The sequence below is a fragment of the Diachasma alloeum genome, unplaced genomic scaffold, assembly GCF_001412515.2.
Source record: "Diachasma alloeum isolate Michigan unplaced genomic scaffold, Dall2.0 Dall_scaffold_00219, whole genome shotgun sequence".
NCBI lineage: Eukaryota > Metazoa > Arthropoda > Insecta > Hymenoptera > Braconidae > Diachasma > Diachasma alloeum.
The window spans coordinates 514,061-532,332 of NW_021680384.1; the positions used below are offsets into that span (position 1 = coordinate 514,061).

The 18,272-nt window shown below is 40.0% G+C and overlaps 2 protein-coding genes across 4 annotated transcripts in view; both read left to right on the forward strand.

Moving 5' to 3' along the window:
* Positions 1-29: 29 nt before the first annotated feature.
* LOC107037381 (pre-piRNA 3'-exonuclease trimmer) lies at positions 30-7,699 on the forward strand. The gene is made up of 10 exons (XM_015255910.1): positions 30-425; positions 939-1,176; positions 1,809-2,433; positions 2,842-2,955; positions 3,018-3,114; positions 3,208-3,307; positions 3,389-3,475; positions 3,660-3,748; positions 6,677-6,775; positions 7,613-7,699. Exons 1-10 carry the CDS (start codon positions 295-297, stop codon positions 7,686-7,688), a joined length of 1,656 nt encoding a protein of 551 aa, XP_015111396.1. The 5' UTR covers positions 30-294; the 3' UTR covers positions 7,689-7,699.
* An 8,331-nt stretch (positions 7,700-16,030) lies between these two features.
* Positions 16,031-18,272, forward strand: part of LOC107037417 (calcium-transporting ATPase sarcoplasmic/endoplasmic reticulum type) — a 31,596-nt gene continuing 29,354 nt past the window's right edge. For 2 of the 3 annotated variants that reach the window (XM_015255968.1, XM_015255965.1), the window contains exon 1: positions 16,031-16,189. The gene's annotated coding sequence lies outside the window, so the exon portion shown is untranslated. Of the gene's footprint in view, positions 16,190-16,978; positions 17,190-18,272 lie in introns of those variants that run through there. The other variant, XM_015255967.1, reaches the window with a different exon arrangement.

An 18,272-nucleotide genomic window follows, 5' to 3' on the forward strand; every position in this document is an offset into this window, starting at 1 on the left:
AATTATCGGCAGTCCGTCCGGACATTAAATACACGAGTTCCCTTAATTTTTGACCCAGATTCCTAATTTGTGAAGAACGGATAATTGTTTCTCCTCGTCAGAAGTTGATTTAGATTTTTTTAATACTTTTTTTTACGATCGCAAGTCAATAATTCCGGGGTTTACGGTGTTTTTGTATGATTCAGGCATGATGCGACGAACATAACCTCCCCTGCAATCAAAACAAATCCCGAAACCCTATTTTTCAAGTTTATAAATATATTTATGTGCCACGAGTGGCGATAAATAATCAGAATGAATGAAATTCTGGATGAAAACTTCAGGAGTTATTATTCGAAAATAGAGGATACTTTTAAAAATGCGTCGTTTATAGCTATTGACGCTGAATTCTCCGGGATTGACAGTGAAAATGTTCCAAAGCTCACGTCAGTATTCCCAATAAATTAACAAATAACAAAACAAGAACAAAAAAACATTCAGGGAACAATTGGGCATGAGTCATTTTCAATCGCCAATAACTCAGAATCGGCAGAGTGAAAATGGCCAATTTTTTTTTCATTTTGAAGGCATTTTTTCAGACCTTAAAATGAGCTCTGACTCATCCTGATCGCATCGTCAGTTCAGGAGATTTTGATGATTTAAGAAGACCCTTTTGCCTTATTTTCCTCCACTTGCAGAATGAATGGATTTTTAATCCCGTTTAGAATGCGAATATCTCGAGAACAAGTGCTCCCACGAGAAAATATGTCGGGACTTTTTTGTAGAGAATTTCATAAGCTACAAAAAATGTTTTATGGTATTTTTTCCTAGAGCCACTCCTTAACGAGATATTCCCAAAGTAAACAAAATTGTCACATTTTGCCGTTTTTTTGTAAATTTTGAAAAAATCTCGTTCTGCGGTTTTTGTTTTTATTTAGAGTGTCATTATCATTTTTTAGATTGTTTGATACAGTCCAGGAGAGGTACGAGAAGCAGAGAGATAACATAGCACCATTCAGTGCTATTCAAATAGGCCTGACAGCATTCGTAAGAGTCAGACACGAGAATAAATACATCGCAGAACCTTTCAGATTCTATTTGCTGTCGAGATCGTTACTGCATGGTACTAATCAGAATTTTCACTGGGAGAAAACGTCAATGAACTTTCTGCGAATCCATAATTTCGATTGGAATAAGGCAAGAGTCATCGCTATAATAAATATGAAAATTGATCCTGGAAATCTCGTTTTTTATCAATCTAAAAAAATTATTCCGCTGAATTTTCGGGATTATCTCACAGAAGAGTGGCTTTGAGACAAAATGTTGTTGAATGTTTTTTATGGGAAATTTCCTCAGCTACAAAAAAGGTGGAGAGGAATATTTCTCTAAAACCACTGGTTAACGATATATTCACAATGTTCTTAACTAAGAAATTTCAATAGCCACCAAAAATCCCTATTTTTGCAGTTAAAAATTGCGGTAAAATTCTATTCTAAATTTTTGTTGGTGAAAATAACAACAGACAAACAATTATCCTCTACATTTTTCCATTACGCATACCAATTACAATCTCTATAAACATCATTACAAAATAACGACAAAGCGAATGTGAAGAGATGGCTCTTCAAATGTGCGATTATCCCCTTAATGAGTGACTCCACGAGAAAAAGTGAAAAGACATTTTTTGTTGAAAATTGTCTTCTCTAAAAAAAATATTCTATGCCATTTTCCTCTAAACCCCCTCCTCTTCGAGATAATCCCAATGTCCTCAGCGACAAAATCCCTTCATTCCCCTAAACCACCGAAACATCTCCAACTTCCCACTTCAGTTGGTGTACGGAGGCATCTCCTACCTGAACGGCCCAGAGGAGGCGAAAATGAGGCACCTCCTGAAGACCAACGACTACATGAGCAACCTGGGCGCCTTCCGAACGCTGGAGGAGGAGAACAATCTCCTGCGCTCCATAAAAAACGTGTCAGAATGGCTAAAGAGCTCCCCCAAGTCCGAGAAATCCCTGGAGATCAATTGCGACGACTTCGTGCAGCTGTGCTGCCTGCAGAGGCAGCTGAGGAAGTCCTTCAAGTCCATCTGGACCGAGCAGAAGGGCCAGAAGATCTTCGCGATCAAGGTTGACCCCGAAACCCGTGAGATCCTGGAAGAGAGGGACCAGAACCTCTGCGAGGAGCAGCTCCTGGAGTACACCCTGGGCTTCACTCGGGTCTTCCAGCTGCTGTGCGACCTGAAGAAGCCCATTGTCGGGCACAACCTCCTGCTGGACCTCATGTTCATGTACAAACAGTTTCACAAGGATTTACCTAAGAGTTACGAGAGGTTTAAGAGGGAGATCCACGAGCTGCTGCCTGTGGTGTACGACACTAAGCTGTTGAGCTACGAGATGAGGAAAATTTTGGAGCCCAGGGAGGAGGAGGGACAGGGGAAGAAGCAGAAAGGAGGTATCGCCACTATTCAATGGCTTATTCGAATTACCAGCGATCATTGATAGGCATATCAACCAATTATAATTAGGGGAGGTTGGGGTAAAATGGACACTTTCGATCTTTTTTTAAATATTAGTGACGGGTTGAAATGTTGATGAGATTTAATCGTTTTTTTTTCAGTATAAAGAACAATTCTTTCCCTTTGTGATGAGCCTAAAGTGAGCTATTGATATATTTGTTTCTGAGTCATGAATAATTTTAAATAAGTTTAAAGTGGATATCCATGAGCCTAAAGTATCCTTCCGTTTGGATAAAATATATTGAAAAAATACCAAAGAATTCAAATCGACGATGAAAAATCTTATCGTATTATTAATATGTAATAATTGCGCATTTAGAATAATTTTTATTGGTTTTATTTAGATAAAGGAAGGTCCAACGTCCTCGGAGAGCTGTACAAATACTTCAAGGATGGAGACGGAAGACTGTTATCTTGGAACTCTCCAAGGATTGAATTTCCGGACGGCACGACAACCGGTAAATCTCGAGAAGTAGAGTTTTCAGGTTTATTTAATCGTTTCTTGGGGATTTTCCTGCAGATGCAGAGGCATATCATGATGCCGGCTGGGACTCGTACTACACAGGCTTCTGCTTCGTGAAAATGGCTCACATTTTCGCATCTCACCCACGAGGAAGGCAAGTAAAATATCAAACGATGGAATTGGAAAATTTTTTATTGACTTTTTCGTGTAGATTCCCCTGGTAAAATCATGAAATAATGCTTTACAGCTCCCTGAATTCTCGAGAATTGACCCACATCGAGATGATGGCAAGCCTCAAGGACTACGTGAACTGCGTGAACTTGATTCGAGCGGATCTTTCTCATTTGGTGAGTTAAATTCAAAAATTCAAAAATTTCAGAAAAGTGAATTGAGTTTTTTGCGTTAAATGCTGGACATGATTTTTCCAGAGGCTTGATGGACCTGATCCACCGTCGAGGAGGCCCCCCTGGCTGAACATCAGAGCCCTGCACTCGAGATCAATCAACACTGACGAGGTAATCATTCTGTTTCATAAAAATTGATACATGTTAATGATTAAACTAGATAGAAGACATCGTGACGAATATTTTGAGAGAAGAAAAATTGAAATCGATGAAGTATTTTTAGAGATATTGAGCAAAATATTTTCACCCACAAAGTTTAATAGCGCCCACCCAATGGACCATTTTTTCTGCTCAGATTCTCGTGGCCCTATCGTCCTACGACTCCTGCGACGTTCAACCGAACTCCTCGAGAAGCATCCTGGTGGCGGCCCCCAACTGGCGCACGTAAGTCCCCCCAATTCGCCCGCAAAATTAAAAATCCAATTTAGCAGTGAAAACACGAGGGAAACGACCTGTCATCACTCGCGATGTATTTTTTTCACTCCAGTGACAAGTAACACGCGTTATTTTCCCTCTCTGTTTGTTTCTCACAGGTCTCCCTCGACATCTGGGTTAAGATAATATTAAGATAATACAGGCACAGCGAAACGCTCTAGAATTCCCATTTTTTCGCGCTTTGATCCTTTCAACCAGAAAAATTTCAGGCGTAAATCGACATTTCCAATTCTACGATTCTCGAAATACTCAAGAATCATATTGAATAAGATTTTAATCATAATTACAATTAAATTCCCTCTAGAACACACTTTAGAGTGTGAATTTCTGGAATTCAATGTTTGATCACACTGTTATCAATTTTTAGTTAGTTCGCACGGTAATTCAATTAATCTGTTGTTCATCTCATAGTATAATTCCGCGCTTAGAATATTGTCATCTCGTGTTTCTCAGCACCAAATGAAAAATTAAAACTTCATTTGGAATACTGAGTCACAGCTTCTTTTTATTCACATCAGAAATTTTGTATTTGGATATTAATATTATTTGTTCAAAGTGAAAAAATCGATCATCATTTTCACTATATTGCATTCAGATTCTCCTGTCCTCAACGTAAAAAATGTGAGATGATCTCATAATTCTAGCTATTAATTCTAATCAACTTTGTTCGACGAAAACCTCAGTAAACGCAATATTAAGAAAGTAGAATTATTCTATTTTCCTCTGACCTCAATTATTCGGACAATTATGATTCGTTTATTCATGTTTCATAGAATGGTATTCAATTCTCTTTCGTTCGAGATATTGTCCATGCTTTTTTTTAGAAAGAATAGTGATGGAAAAAAAGTAATGTCATTTTTTCTCGACTTCGTTTTTCCTACCACACCATCACACACTCGAAAAATCGGTCGTAAACAAAAATTCAATCTCCAATTTCACGCCTCTCGAAATACAACGAGTGTTTCGAGTCAAGCGGAGGAAATTTCCGCTGGAAAACACAGCGTGACATTCGTATTTAGATCGAGATATCAGAGACAAACGGGATCTCGTGAAAAATGTCTGTCGTATTCCGTGAATACAATAATAGAAAAATGGAAGATGAGAGCACCAGGGAAAATCGACGAAATTGATTGATTAAAAAAGTGACAAATGCTAGTGTAAACAGCTTGAGAAGAATGTCAAGCCTTCCGAAGCGGCGAATGTCAAGAGATACTGGAGCATTGCCAGCGAGATGTCTCATAAAACTTGATATCACCGAAACGTAGAAAAAGGCTCTGTTGGAGCGCAAAGTTGGATCAAGTGGACACTAGATGCATTCTCGATCGTCGATTGCCCGGGGATTATTCATTTGAGGCTAAATGCGGAGTATCCTTGGGTATTATTACATCTTCCAATGTCTCGGGACAATTTCTTGAAAATGTAAACGTGTTTTCAAGTGGAAAAAGTGCGCGGCGAGAGAAATCGCTAGGGGAATCCCCTCATCCAGTTGAAAATTCTAATTCCGTTGAAAGATGCACCGCACACGGCAATCAATTCGTTTCATTAGTCTGTTGTAGCTTTTTTGCTAATGAACTAGCGATAGGCGGACGAGTGGATGTACATTGCACTTCATTATTTTTATTTAACAAAAAATTGTTTTCATCCTCTTCACTTTTTCCCGTCCGGGGATTGGCACTGGCCCTTCCCCAAACTCGTAAAAGTGAAAATCACTACGGAAAAATATCGTCCGCGACTAGTGTCATGGGGTTCTTTTAGTCGTGTGGTTGGCAAGCCCTCGCCTTCGGCTCGGACGCCAACTCCACACGAGTAAAAAACCCCATGGGCACTCGTCCTGAAATATACTACACGGGGTGAAAAGTTGGATTAAAATTACCTAGAAAATCGTGGCCAATTTTACTGTACGAAAGGTAATCGTGGAGCGAAATGTAATTCAATGAAAAAATACCTGTTTGTGGAGGATATTTTACGATTCGTTTGGTAAAAAAAACATCTCTGGATGCAAAAATTATCCTCCAGTACCGTAAAATTTCCCACAGCAGTGGGGTATTTTTTTTCTTGCGGCCATCTGAAGGTCATGGGGACGAGTGGAAGTGAAATTTTACCGAACGCGTTCGGAAAAATTATACGCAATATTGAGCAATCATTCACGTTCACTGGGATAATTTTTGATGAAGTGCAGGGTAAATTTTACAGTTTCGGCACAAATTACCCTCACGTACAGTAAATTCTCCCGGGCCAATAAATTTCCAAATATTTAACAAAAAATGGTTTTCATCATTTGGATTTCAACTTCAATTCTCATGACGTTCTGTTCTAACGATTTGATATGGCCTATCAGATCATAATGAATGAGAAACAATTACTTTTTTCATTTTGGCACAAAATGATTGTTTTTCCCCGTAAAAAATGAAGAGTAGAGACTATATAAATCATTCCTGGCAATGTCCCAAATTACCGAGCCAAGCAGACGATGATTTTTCATCCGAAATGGGTGAGAATCGTTTTAAGAGGATTTAAACGTGTAGAACAAATAAACCCGATTGAATCGGTTACCATTAAGTGGTAATTAATCATGGGTAACTTGCATCGATGATTTGGAAGTGGCATCGATGACTCTGATGAGGAGATTGCGTGGAAATATCTCAGGAAATTGGAGGAGTGGTCGTTCACCTCGAGTTATTTCAGGATTAACGACCCGGAGAATTCTCCATTCTTCTTGTTTTCAATATTATGAGCTCTGGAAAAGTTAGCAGAGAGGATTATTGAGTTTCCCGGGTTATTGGTGGATGTGAAAACGTCGGGAATTTATTGTGATTAATCGACATTGAATTGAGAAAGTATTCTCCATTTTTCGGTGAAAGAATTTTCCGTTCCTAGGGCTAGAGACATTCTCCAGCACTTCCAGAACAGCAAGGACTTCCAGGCGGCTCCGTATAATCTTCTGAAGCACTCCCCAGCGGTGAAGTCCCTCCTCTGGTGAGTGAAAGTCCCCAGATAAATTTAAGAGGCCCCGAGAGTAAAAAAACTACTGAAATGCGGGGAAATGGGTTAAAAAATTTGTTCATTCTGTAGAAACCGGATGAAGCGAGTTGAGGGTGATCTGAAGAGGATAAATAATTTTAAGAAACGTTTGAAAATACGAGGTGGGAGCGCCGCCATCTTCAAACCGCCTCGTGGCAGAGGGAGGGGGTCCAAGCAAGATGGCGGCAGCCACACCTGTCGACCACCTCGTATTTTTGAACGTTTATTAAAATCTTTATCCTTTTCAGATCCACCTTCAACTCGTTTCATTCAGTTCCTAGAGAATGAACAAATTTTTCATGCTATCCTTCAGATTTTGTTATCCCCTTTTGGATGAGAATTCGTGGCGCCGAGTTTTCCCGGCATGTCAGTAGTTTTTTTACTCCCGAGACCGCTCAACAATATCCAATCGATGATTTTTAATTTATAATAGTTTTGGTACTGTGATATTTTGGGTGAGGCTGATTATTTTGGAATTTTCCCACTGAATTCAATCGACAAATTGATGATAAAAATCCCCAAATCTACAATACGAAACTGTAGAAGGAATTTGAATATCCTTAAACCATTTAGCGCCTTAATTGGTATCTCCACTCTCGAATCGTCAACATAATTGGTCGCCAGTTCTCTGGCACACGTCCCCCGAGACCGTCACATTGGAGCCCTCTAATTAGAGCCAAAATCGTCAGCAAGAATCACCCAAGGCCGACAGTTCAGTCTCTGCCAGAATTAAGCCAACAAAATTGAATTCCTTCTCAATTCCCCCTGATTTATCAATTTTTCTGTTCCCAGGGGGACATTGGTGATCTCTGGAAGTATGCTGGCACTGCTGATTCATCGGGCCATTCAGAAGCCGTCTGTTCCGTAGTAAAAATAAAGAAAACAACAAAAAAAACAAAGTTGCTCGTTTTTTTCCCCCTTTCAAACAATCAAAATGACGACTCGAACATCTTTTTAATAGAATTCATGTCTCTCGTGGGCGATTACGAGTTATTTTGGGTGTTGACATCGCAGACGATCGGGTATTTAACGTTCCAAAAAGTAAACAGATTGTTGGGGAAGACAACGGTTGCTGAAACAGTTGGGTTTTTCTCAAATGCTCGATCAATAAATTAAGAGGCCTCGGGAGTAAAAAAAAACCGGAGGATAGTTTGAAAAATTTGTTCATTCTCTAGGAACTCGATGAAACGATCTGGAGGTCATGTGAATATAATAAATAATCTCAATAAATCTTCAAAAATCCGAGGTGGTTGACATGTGTGGGCGCCGCCATCTTGCTTCGATACCTCCCCTCTCTCCCGAACCGTTTCGAAGATGGCGGCGCCCCCCACCTCGTATTTTCAAACATTTCTTAAATTATTTAGCCTCTTCAGATGGCGCTCAACTCACTCCCCTCAGTTTCTATAAAAAGGAACAATTTTTTTAAGCCATCGTTCAGATTTTTCCATCCCCTTTCGGCCGAGTTTTCCCCGCATTTCAGTAATTTTTTTCACTCCCGCGGCCTCTCAATCGGCTTGAACCATCCTCTTAGCTTTAACCTCTTGAATTCACCGACAATGCACTCAAAAAAAAAAATAGATGAAAGGAAAAGCCACCTGCCCCGGTGAACATCAGAGATGGTCCCACCGAAATCGCCCACACGAAAATTTCAGAGTTTATTTCTAGGACTCGTAGCCTTGGGTAGTGGCCAGAGAAAACTTTTGAAATATCGAGGAACTTGAGGAGTACTGCTGCTACTTCTTACCCTTGGCTGAGTTTTCTCGTCTCTTGGTGACACTGGAGATGATGTCGAGAGCATTGAGTTCACGATAATGCGAGTCAATATCACCAGGGCAAGAGTGAAAAGGGCGTAACTATACGAAAACCCCCTATTTTCGTAAAAATTCAGCAGAAGTGGAACTGCAAATTTTTTCGTTGAATTCATTAAAAAAAAATCAAGTCGAAAAGGCGTATGTCCTGGAGATATGACTATTTTCGTCTCGATCCTGAGGATGGAGCTCTCGGTTCCATGATCGTGAGAGATTTATCTTGCTTTCGACTCCTATCTACGATATTCCCGTCAAAATGACGAAGCCATCACGCGTCTGACGTCAGCGCGTGCATTTATTATAAAAATTTTCACGAACAACGTCATCCTTGAGACGAGTAGTCATCTTGTCACATTGGCTGTTGTGAGGCCTACGCTCTAGGCCAGGGGCTAGGCTAGTCTATTTTAACCGAAACAGCTTATGAACCAAAAATAGTACTTACCCACCTCTTCATCAGCTTCCGAACCCGTCAAAATACATATTTTTTTCATCGCCGCTTTGGCGATGAGGCGGGTGCAACTCGTGATTGTCTAATCAGCAGAAATTTATTGTCTACTTGGAGAAAATTTATGGCCTGAAGAAAAGTTGCATGACAATGACATGATTTGACGGGTAGACTTGACAGGTGGGGTGGTTCGGCAGATTTGACAAGTAGATTCGACAGACAGGCATAATAAATCACTTTGACAAGTAGATTTGACAGGTAAATTTCACAAGTAGATTCTATAGGCAGACATAATAAATAAATTTGGCAGGTAGATTTGACGGGTAGACTTGTCAGATATAATTGACTGTCAGACTAAATACATGGGCTTGACAGGTAGACCTTCAGATAGATTTTACGGGTAGACTTGGCAGGCAGATTTGATAGGCATACTTAATGGATAGCGTTGGAACGTAGGCCTGCCAGGTAGATTTTACGGGTAGACTTGGCAGATGAACAATAAGATAATAGATAGACTCGATAGGTAGATCTGGCAGGTAGGTTTTACGGGTAGATTTGACAGGTAGATATCGCGGACAGGCTTAATAGATAGGCTTGATAGGTAGGCCTGGCAGATAGATTTTTACAGGCAGGCTTAATGATAAGCTTGTTAGGTAGATCTGCCAGGTAGGTTTTACGGGTAGATTTGACAGGTAGATTTCGCGGACAGGCTTAATAGATAGGCTTGATAGGTAGGCCTGGCAGATAGATTTTGACAGGCAGGCTTAATAGATAAGCTTGTTAGGTAGATCTGCCAGGTAGACTTGACTTCCGGTAGAGTTCCAATCATACCGATCGCGGAGCATTTCTTAACCAATCAAAAAAAAATTTTACTAATCAAACTCAACAAAAATACGAAAGAGTTGCGAAAAAATGTTTACGATGACCTAGAGAATAAAAAGATAAGTCTATTTCCATTAGTTTTCAGCCAGGGAAAACGCCCGACAGGTGCCACATACACACTGGCTCGTGAACACGCAATTTTCATTGGTTTTTTTTTTGGCGGTAATCGCCGAATGGGCGTTTGGAACCCCAAAAATTCAACTGCTGGCCGGTGAAATATTGAAAATTAAGGTCCGCAACTGGGAGGGGGTAATTGTACAATAGCGACTGGGAGTTGAGACCCGGTATTTTAAGACCTTCTTCGGGGAGTGGGGGATGTGTTAAAACTCGTTTCATTGATTCCTACATGCGCTTGAGAAATGATAAAAAAATTGATATTAAAAAAAAAACATTTTTCCCCATTAATTTTTTCGTAATCTAAAAAAAAAGATTCAAGTGAAAAATTTTATTTTGAAATTTTTCTTCTAAGCCCCTGGGGCAAAACGGGTTGTTTAAAAAAATCTCAAGGTAAATTTTTTTTATCTTTTTGATGGATTTTTGAAATTTTCAGTGGGAGTTTTTAAGATGAAAAATCAATTTTTGTTGAAAAAAAATGGTTGAAATCATCGGATTTCGGTGCAACCCGGGCGGCAAGGTATTTAACGAGGTCACCACCTAGAAAATTACTCAAAAACGATTTTATCTGACACAAGTGTGTGGGTTTTTACCACCAGAAAATGCTACAATACCCTCTATTTCTGTTAACTCCGTGGCAACTGTGTTTTAAAACTATAGACCCGCATCCTTGGCACGACTCATCCACGTGAAGCTCCGAAGCTTATTAAAACACCTCCATTATGTAAGTGAAAAGTCCCCAGACGGGGCGAGACAGTGCAGCCGGGGCAGGCGAGAGCCCCGAGAGGAGGAGAAAAAAAAATGAAAAATGAAATTAAAAAAAACAATCCGGGAAGAGATGTAAAAATTCTGTTGTACGGTGAATAGGACGTTTTGGTTGATTTATCAAACGGAAATAATGGTCTCGGTCATGGTGGATGGACATCCGACTTTCCGAAGCGCTCGATGTCGACCTCGGGACCATCCTTCGAGACTTCTATTTTAGCGATCACGCATTTCGACATGATGAATGTGAATTTTCAGCGTTTTCCCTGAATATTTCGGCATTAAGTGACCGCGGGGAGGCATTGACAATTGCCAAGAGATGCTCTAGTGCATTTGGTGAATTATTTAAGACAATGAATTGATGGTAGTGATGGTTTTAATGAGCAAAATGACGAAATTCAATTCATTCTATTTTTTTTCTATTTTTTATACAATTTCTTATTATATTTTATTAAATATAATATATTCTATTCTTTACTATACTATTTTGATTCTTGATTTCCTTTTTTGTTTAAATAAAGAAATCAATTCAATTGGAGTCGATAATGAAAAAAAAACGGAGCGTTTCATTTTCATTCTCTAAAAATTCATCGAATGAAAAATTCGATTGACCCAATTGGTGAAATTAGTTGCGTGTTGAATGTCGCCTGAGAATCATCGGATTTAGTGGTGAAACCGTGCGTATCAGTCAGTGGTGTACGTCGCTGACAGAAGTTCAACTTTATCTTGTCACTGGGACAGTTAATTGTGCAGATGTCAGACTATATTTGGGAAGGTCTCGGGTATTTCTTGACCCACTTGGCCGATCATTCGACCTGGGGTCATTATTTTTAGTTGAATTATCCCTGAATCATCCCAGAATTAACCTCAGAGAGCTAGAAAAATAGAATTACAACTGGAGTAATCGAAATTTAGCTTCGATGTGTTTGAATTTCCCGCCGTTTGGACTGCGGAGGCTTTGCGGACGCGGAACGTCGACTTTACGCGCGTTGTGACGGGAAATTATATTCCATACTCGTTGGAGTTACGACGTTATGTTACTAGTGTGTGAACTTGCACTTTCCACATCTGTGCGGAGCGCGCAATATTTTTTTTCCATCGCGCCGCGTGTGAAGTTGCGTTTTCCGCATGCGGAAAATTTCCCTCCGCACGGATAGTAATAAAATTAGGGTTCAATACTCGCGGGAAAAGTATTTTTCGACTCTCGAAAATCAAAACGCGTTTTCCGCATTCATATCAAAATATTTTATTTTCGCACGCGGAACGTCCGGACTCCACGCGCGTGTGATTGACTAGTCTATTGCGCCGCGATTGCGTAAAGTTGCATTTTTCCGTCCGCACGCGTAGCGAATATTTTTGGTAACACTCGCCTGAACTATTACAATTCTACGGGGCGGTTAGCGTGCGGAAAGTGTTCTTTGTCCGCACCGCATGCGGAAATTCCAGACGTCCGGAGAGCAAACCACAGGCAAAACTCTCCGCATGCCGCCGACCCGCGTCGCACGCGCTGCGCCCCAAAATTATATCCATATTCATCCTTCGTAATGCTCTCATTGCAAACTTATATCGCAGTTTAATTTGGCGTTAATTTACTCCCCAAGGTGCGACAGATATGCGGATGACAGGGGTCATCCTGTCGCGATGACAGACGCCTGAACAATGCCGTTTGTGCCAATCAAATTGGCGGCCGCGGAAATTACATAAAATATCCCAGAAACTGTCCCGAATTCGTCGCAAATGATGTCATTCAAAATCTCTGACTCGATGCGACACGCGGGCCCCAATTCGGAAACGCGATTCACCAATTTTTTCTTTTCTTATCGACTATTGAAAAATTATTTTGATGAAGTGAGTACAAGTGGATCGCTGACAGACACAAGGTACCTGCGCATTCCGGTCAGCGGTGGTATCCAGAGGCCATCGGTCGCCGCTAATTGCCCGTGTCGTCGATACCATTTTTATATTCATCGTGAATTAAAATAGACGGGATTTCGTTGTGCAAATTTTTCATACACGTGTCTGCATATCGTCGCGCTTGGAATTTAAAGGGCGTAAGATTTTTTAAAATTTGCAATCGATGAATTCAACTTTTTTTTTCAAAGAAATTTTGAGAACAAATTGCGAGTGATGAAAGGGCGTATCTGCACATAATTTCGCTACTGGTGAATTCGATAATATAAAGGGCGTAAGTTCTTATGAGAATTTTTGGGGAGTTAAAATTTTCAGAAACAAAAAGACGCAGGTCCATATACCCAGCAGCTGCCAAATGCTATAGATTTATCAATCGATAAACCCGAAAAAAAAAATAAACGATGCACTTCTTGGCATCATCATCCACTCCCTTACGCCACAAGAGACCAAATGATGGTTATATTCCCCACAAAGGCCATTCTAATTTCGTACCGTCTCTCCTCCCCTGGGACTATTCCCCAGAAATAAATTCGAATTTCGCATTTTGATTTATCTACGGAAAATAAATTTCAATGGGCAATCAATCGGGACAATCTCACGTCCGGTGACATTTAAAATTCTGCCCAAAGAATTTCGCACTGAAATATTCAACTCTTCTTTTTTTCTATTACCTTTGTTTTATGCGCTCTTAGTCTTTCAACGGGCGAACGAGATTTATGGACTAGAGTGAGAAAACAAGTCTTGGGGGCTGATGAAGTGTCGTTTACCCATGTTGTAATGGTACATGAAAATAGAACATTGCCAGGTTGTTGGACACTTTTTTTTCCCCGTCACTCTTACTCTCTTATTTTTCTTTCTTCATGTCTTTCATCCAGTGTTTGGATTATGTCAACTCGGGGATATTCGCACCCTCGACATGAAAGGGAAAATATCTTTTCGTATTTTTCTTTCTTCTTAAAGAAAAGAAAAAAAAAACACAATCTTTTTTCTTTGAAATTCAGGAGATCCGCCCTTTTTTTATCACGGGTACTTGTCATCTGCATCAGGACATTCACCATCAAATTAAAAAAAATGACGGCCCGTTTTGCCCCGTCAGTTATTTCGCAATTGCGAAAAATAATTTTTTCCATTTTTTGCACAAACTAATGGGGCAAAATGGGCCGTATTTTTCATAAATTTATGGTAAATTTTGAGAACATTCTAGTAGGACAATTTTCAATTTCCCAGTCCCTCCTCTATATCAAGAACTTTGGAAGTGGGAGGAACGTAAATAGAACTGGATTAGCAGGAAATGGATTTCAATTTTTTTTTTCGTTAATTAGAATTTAAATTGACCGTTGCTCGTCTATTTTCACGTGAAAGCCGTGGTGTTTCGCTGAAAGTACATTGACCGGTACTTATAATGGTCCACCCGCTGACGAACATCCGAGTGGAGGAAATTCGTGAGAGGCGTGGGTGTAAAATAGAGAGACTTCAACGGTTTATCTGAGGAGTCGTTAATTCCAGGGTTTAAACAATTTCGAGAGGCAGTTGTCACAGCTGAAATGGTGAATTCAAGTCCATTATCAAGTCTCAATTTCAATTAATCAGTTGAAAATTCAGTGTTGACATGGAACACTATAAGAGATTCGCGATTTGTTAACTGCGTCATTATCTCGTTAATGAGCGGTTTTAGGGGGAAATACTATTCGACCTTTTTTGTAGATCTAGAAATTCTCTACAAAAAATGTTCTTTTATGTTTTTTGATACAATCACTCGTTATGGAAATAATCAACTTTGAAGTTTGACATTGGTTCAATCGAGCCATTTTTGTTGATTGCTTAATTATCGCGGTAATTAATGATTTTAGGAGGAAATATCATTAAACCTTTTTTATAGCTGAGGAAACTCTCCACAAAAATACTTTCCTGACATTTTTCCCTAAAACGGACGGTTATCGAGATCATTACCTCTGAAACTTGAAATTATGTAAATTCAATCTAGGCAATTTTGGTAATGATGCAATTATATAATTAATGCGTCAGTTTAGAGAAAAACACTATTTGAACTTTTTGCAGACCAGAAAATTCTCTGTAAAAATGTTTTATGAAATTTTTTGATCAAATCGCTCGTGATTAAGATATTTCTATATTTCACAAGACATAAAAATCGATCTGGCTTCCACCTCCGCCGATATTCATATTTTTACATTCAATTAATCGCATGTACGTGCTAATGACGTCTTTGGACAATTGCCCATACTCCTTTGTCGCAACCATCACGTATCATTTAATCGCCCCCTACGAAATTAATTTTCCCGACGAAATATATATATTTTTAATCTTTGAATTAATTAGCAATGCCAAATGAGGAATGAATAGTTATATTGCGGTACCCAGTGATGCTTAAAATTTTTCATCGTCTCACAACAACGGATATTAGAATAATAACGGACATTGCATCAATTAAATCCATCGTTAATCAACGGTGAACCTTTAATTACGTTTTATTCCCAATTAATCCAATTTTTCCGCGTTAAAACGCGACTTTGGCGTCCGTTGATGTCTTCCACACGTGTTCCCGCCGATAAGTGCATCCAACATGGCGATAGTGACTGGCAGGATGCGGGGGACGCGGGCGGCGCGCGCAGCTCCTTTGTTCGAGAGAGCCCGCATAGCGGATTCGCATGGGTCGGACAGCAACAGACGCCCCAGGAGTATTTTAATATCCAAAATGCCTTAATTCCTGAGAGTGACAGGTCATAACATTTCGACTGATGATTGATGACTCAATAAGGGTCGCTAATTACCTAAATGCGCGGGCGTCTTAGGGCTTGGAGGGGCGGGGATCAACATCAGCGACACAAGACGCTCGAGGAGTCGAAGGTAATGATGACATTCTAATTGTTTCATAATTAATTTCGCAATTAGCGTTATCATGGGGGATTGTCACATCATCAAATTGAATAAATTACGAAAATTAATGAATTCAAAGGCATTTTCTCAAGTGATTGAACAAAAAATCGAGTGAAGAAACGAATTGTACAGAAAATTAACTAGGAGAGGAGGAAATGGACTACAAAATCTAGAATTTTTTGAAAAAAAAAATTGTTTGGTTCTTCGGCGATCAACAGATTCTCCTGTCCCTCTCATAATCCACTCGGTATACCTGAAGCCTGGGTGTCTGGCTGACCGCCAGCCCTCCCCTTTTTCAAAAGTTTCCCTCCGCCGTTTTTATTTCCCACTCACCTTCAAATTTTGTCCACCAGAGTGCGACATCACCGCCTATTTAACCGAATACCATCGTAGCCCGTCGCCCCGTTTCGCCCAGCAGCGCAGGCGTTGCCGTACCACAAATTTAAACCGATCCGTTTTAAAAATCAGTAATCTATCATCAAAATGTCCACCGAATTCTAGTGATACCACCAAATAGAAAGATTAAGTGACAATTTTTTAATTTAATCGGTAAGTTATTCCCTAAAATTTGTGACCAGTGATTCCATGAAAAAAAAAAAAGTCAATTGGAAATAGTGAAAATACGTAGTGGATGCCACTCTCATTATTGGATTGAACTGTCTTCGGTGGAATTTGGCGTTTTGTGAACAAAACAGTGTACTTTATTTTTTTCCTATCGCGGATTTTGGCTTTCGCATTTTCTCGTGGCCTAGACCGCACTCTTGACGATTATAACTCTGACCTACACACTCCAGCCAAGAGTTTTCATATTTGTAAGGTCAAGCGAGAGTGATGAGTGATTTTCTGGGTGATATTAATCGTTTCAAAATTTTTACAATTGAAAAAAAATCGGAAAAACAATGAAAAAAATTTTTTTATTGCAATTTCAAGAATTAAAAAATTCTATTTACCCCAGATTCCAATAAAATTGGAGCGAAAAAACGGGAGAATGAAAGAATAATTTCTGTCAAGTTTGACAACAATTGGAAAAAAATTCTAGTGGAGAAAAAACGTCACAAAATCTCTCCGAAATCCCTCAAATAATTTTTCTTCTGAGAAAAAACTAAAAATAAAAAATCTGAAAATCTGAAAAATAAATGTCTAAACGTATGAAAAAATTACGCCATATTTTCATCTCTAAAAAAATCGAAAAATTGCAAAAGAAATTTTTTTTGTTTGTGTGCAAGTGTCGGGGATTTTGGCAGTCATCCCTTGCCAAAATAATTAGGAAGCCATCGGGGATGTGCTAAATGCGTCCGCAGCGGGCACGCGCGAAGGCTAGTCGGCTCCCGGGAGTTTTCCGAGCCAGTTACAATATTTTTTTCTCCCCCAACAAATTTTCCAAAGTGTCAATTTAATTAATTTTAAACATCGCAATAAACTGATTGATCAGATTGCGAGGCCACCGCGGTGGGGCCTCCTGGGGGCTCTCGCACCCGTTCTCCTCCTTCTTTGGATCCAAATACTGAGATTAATTCTCATAATTTACCCCAAATTGCTAAATCGTTACGTAAGTCTGTCATTTTCTCGAGAAATCCCCTTGAAAATTTTACGGTTTCCGCAGTAAAAAATAAAATTGTGTCTTTAGATTTATTTTCGAAGCCGCCAAATCCCCCATTAATTAATCCTAGAACATGGTGATGGCCTCCCACGTGTCCCACTCCCCTCGCAAGATCCCCAAAACAAAAATAAAGTGGAAATAATAACGGAACATTAACAAAATTCAAACACTAGAGAAAAAATCATTACATAATCACGACTCACAATACGTCAAACACCGAGTGTATTCGAACATCTTAAAATACGCGCCAAGGAAATAGCCCATCATCAGTCCTACCCAATCTGAAAATAGAAATAACCCGTTTCAAGTGCGTCACCGAGACAGCTACAAGGGAAATATAATTCCCCTGTGCCCTCCAATCGCGTCAATCCATATGACCGTTTCTCCCTCAATTTTAGGAGCCATTTTTCGGTGTTCAGGGGGCCTAGCCCCCCTGCGGCCCCCTGCCCCGCTCAGATTCTACTGACCCCTTCGTGGAGTGACAAAAGATCTAAATTCGTGAAAAAAAAATTTTTTACAATTAAAAAACGGGAAAAACTTGAAATTAATTTTGAATTGCCGTCTTCCTCCCGCGTTTTTACGGCTTGCCTGGACCAATGACGCTCGTACACCCCCTAACACCCCGTCTCCCCTCCCGAAACCCTAAGAAACTAAAACCCTCGAGATACAATAATAAAACCTATTTTTTAATTTCAAAAAATTGGGAAAACTCAAAATTAATTTTGAATTCTGATTTCTTCCCGCGTTTGCGCTCCCCCCTAAACCCTATCGCCCCTTCCCAAAAACCCCCTCGCCACTTTCCTTCCCCAAAAACCCCCCTAAAAAACCCCCCACCTTTAAACCTCGAAAAACCCCGAAACAAATTCAACATTCTCCCCTTTCCCGCCCTTTCCCCACTTACGCGACGCAACTCCGTCTCCAAGGGAATTAATTCCGCTGTATCCTCCAATGGCCTTCGTCCACATGCTCCTTTTCCCTCGGTTTCATCCGGCCGCATCTGGCGTCCCGCGGGCTCCCACGCCCCCCTATCGC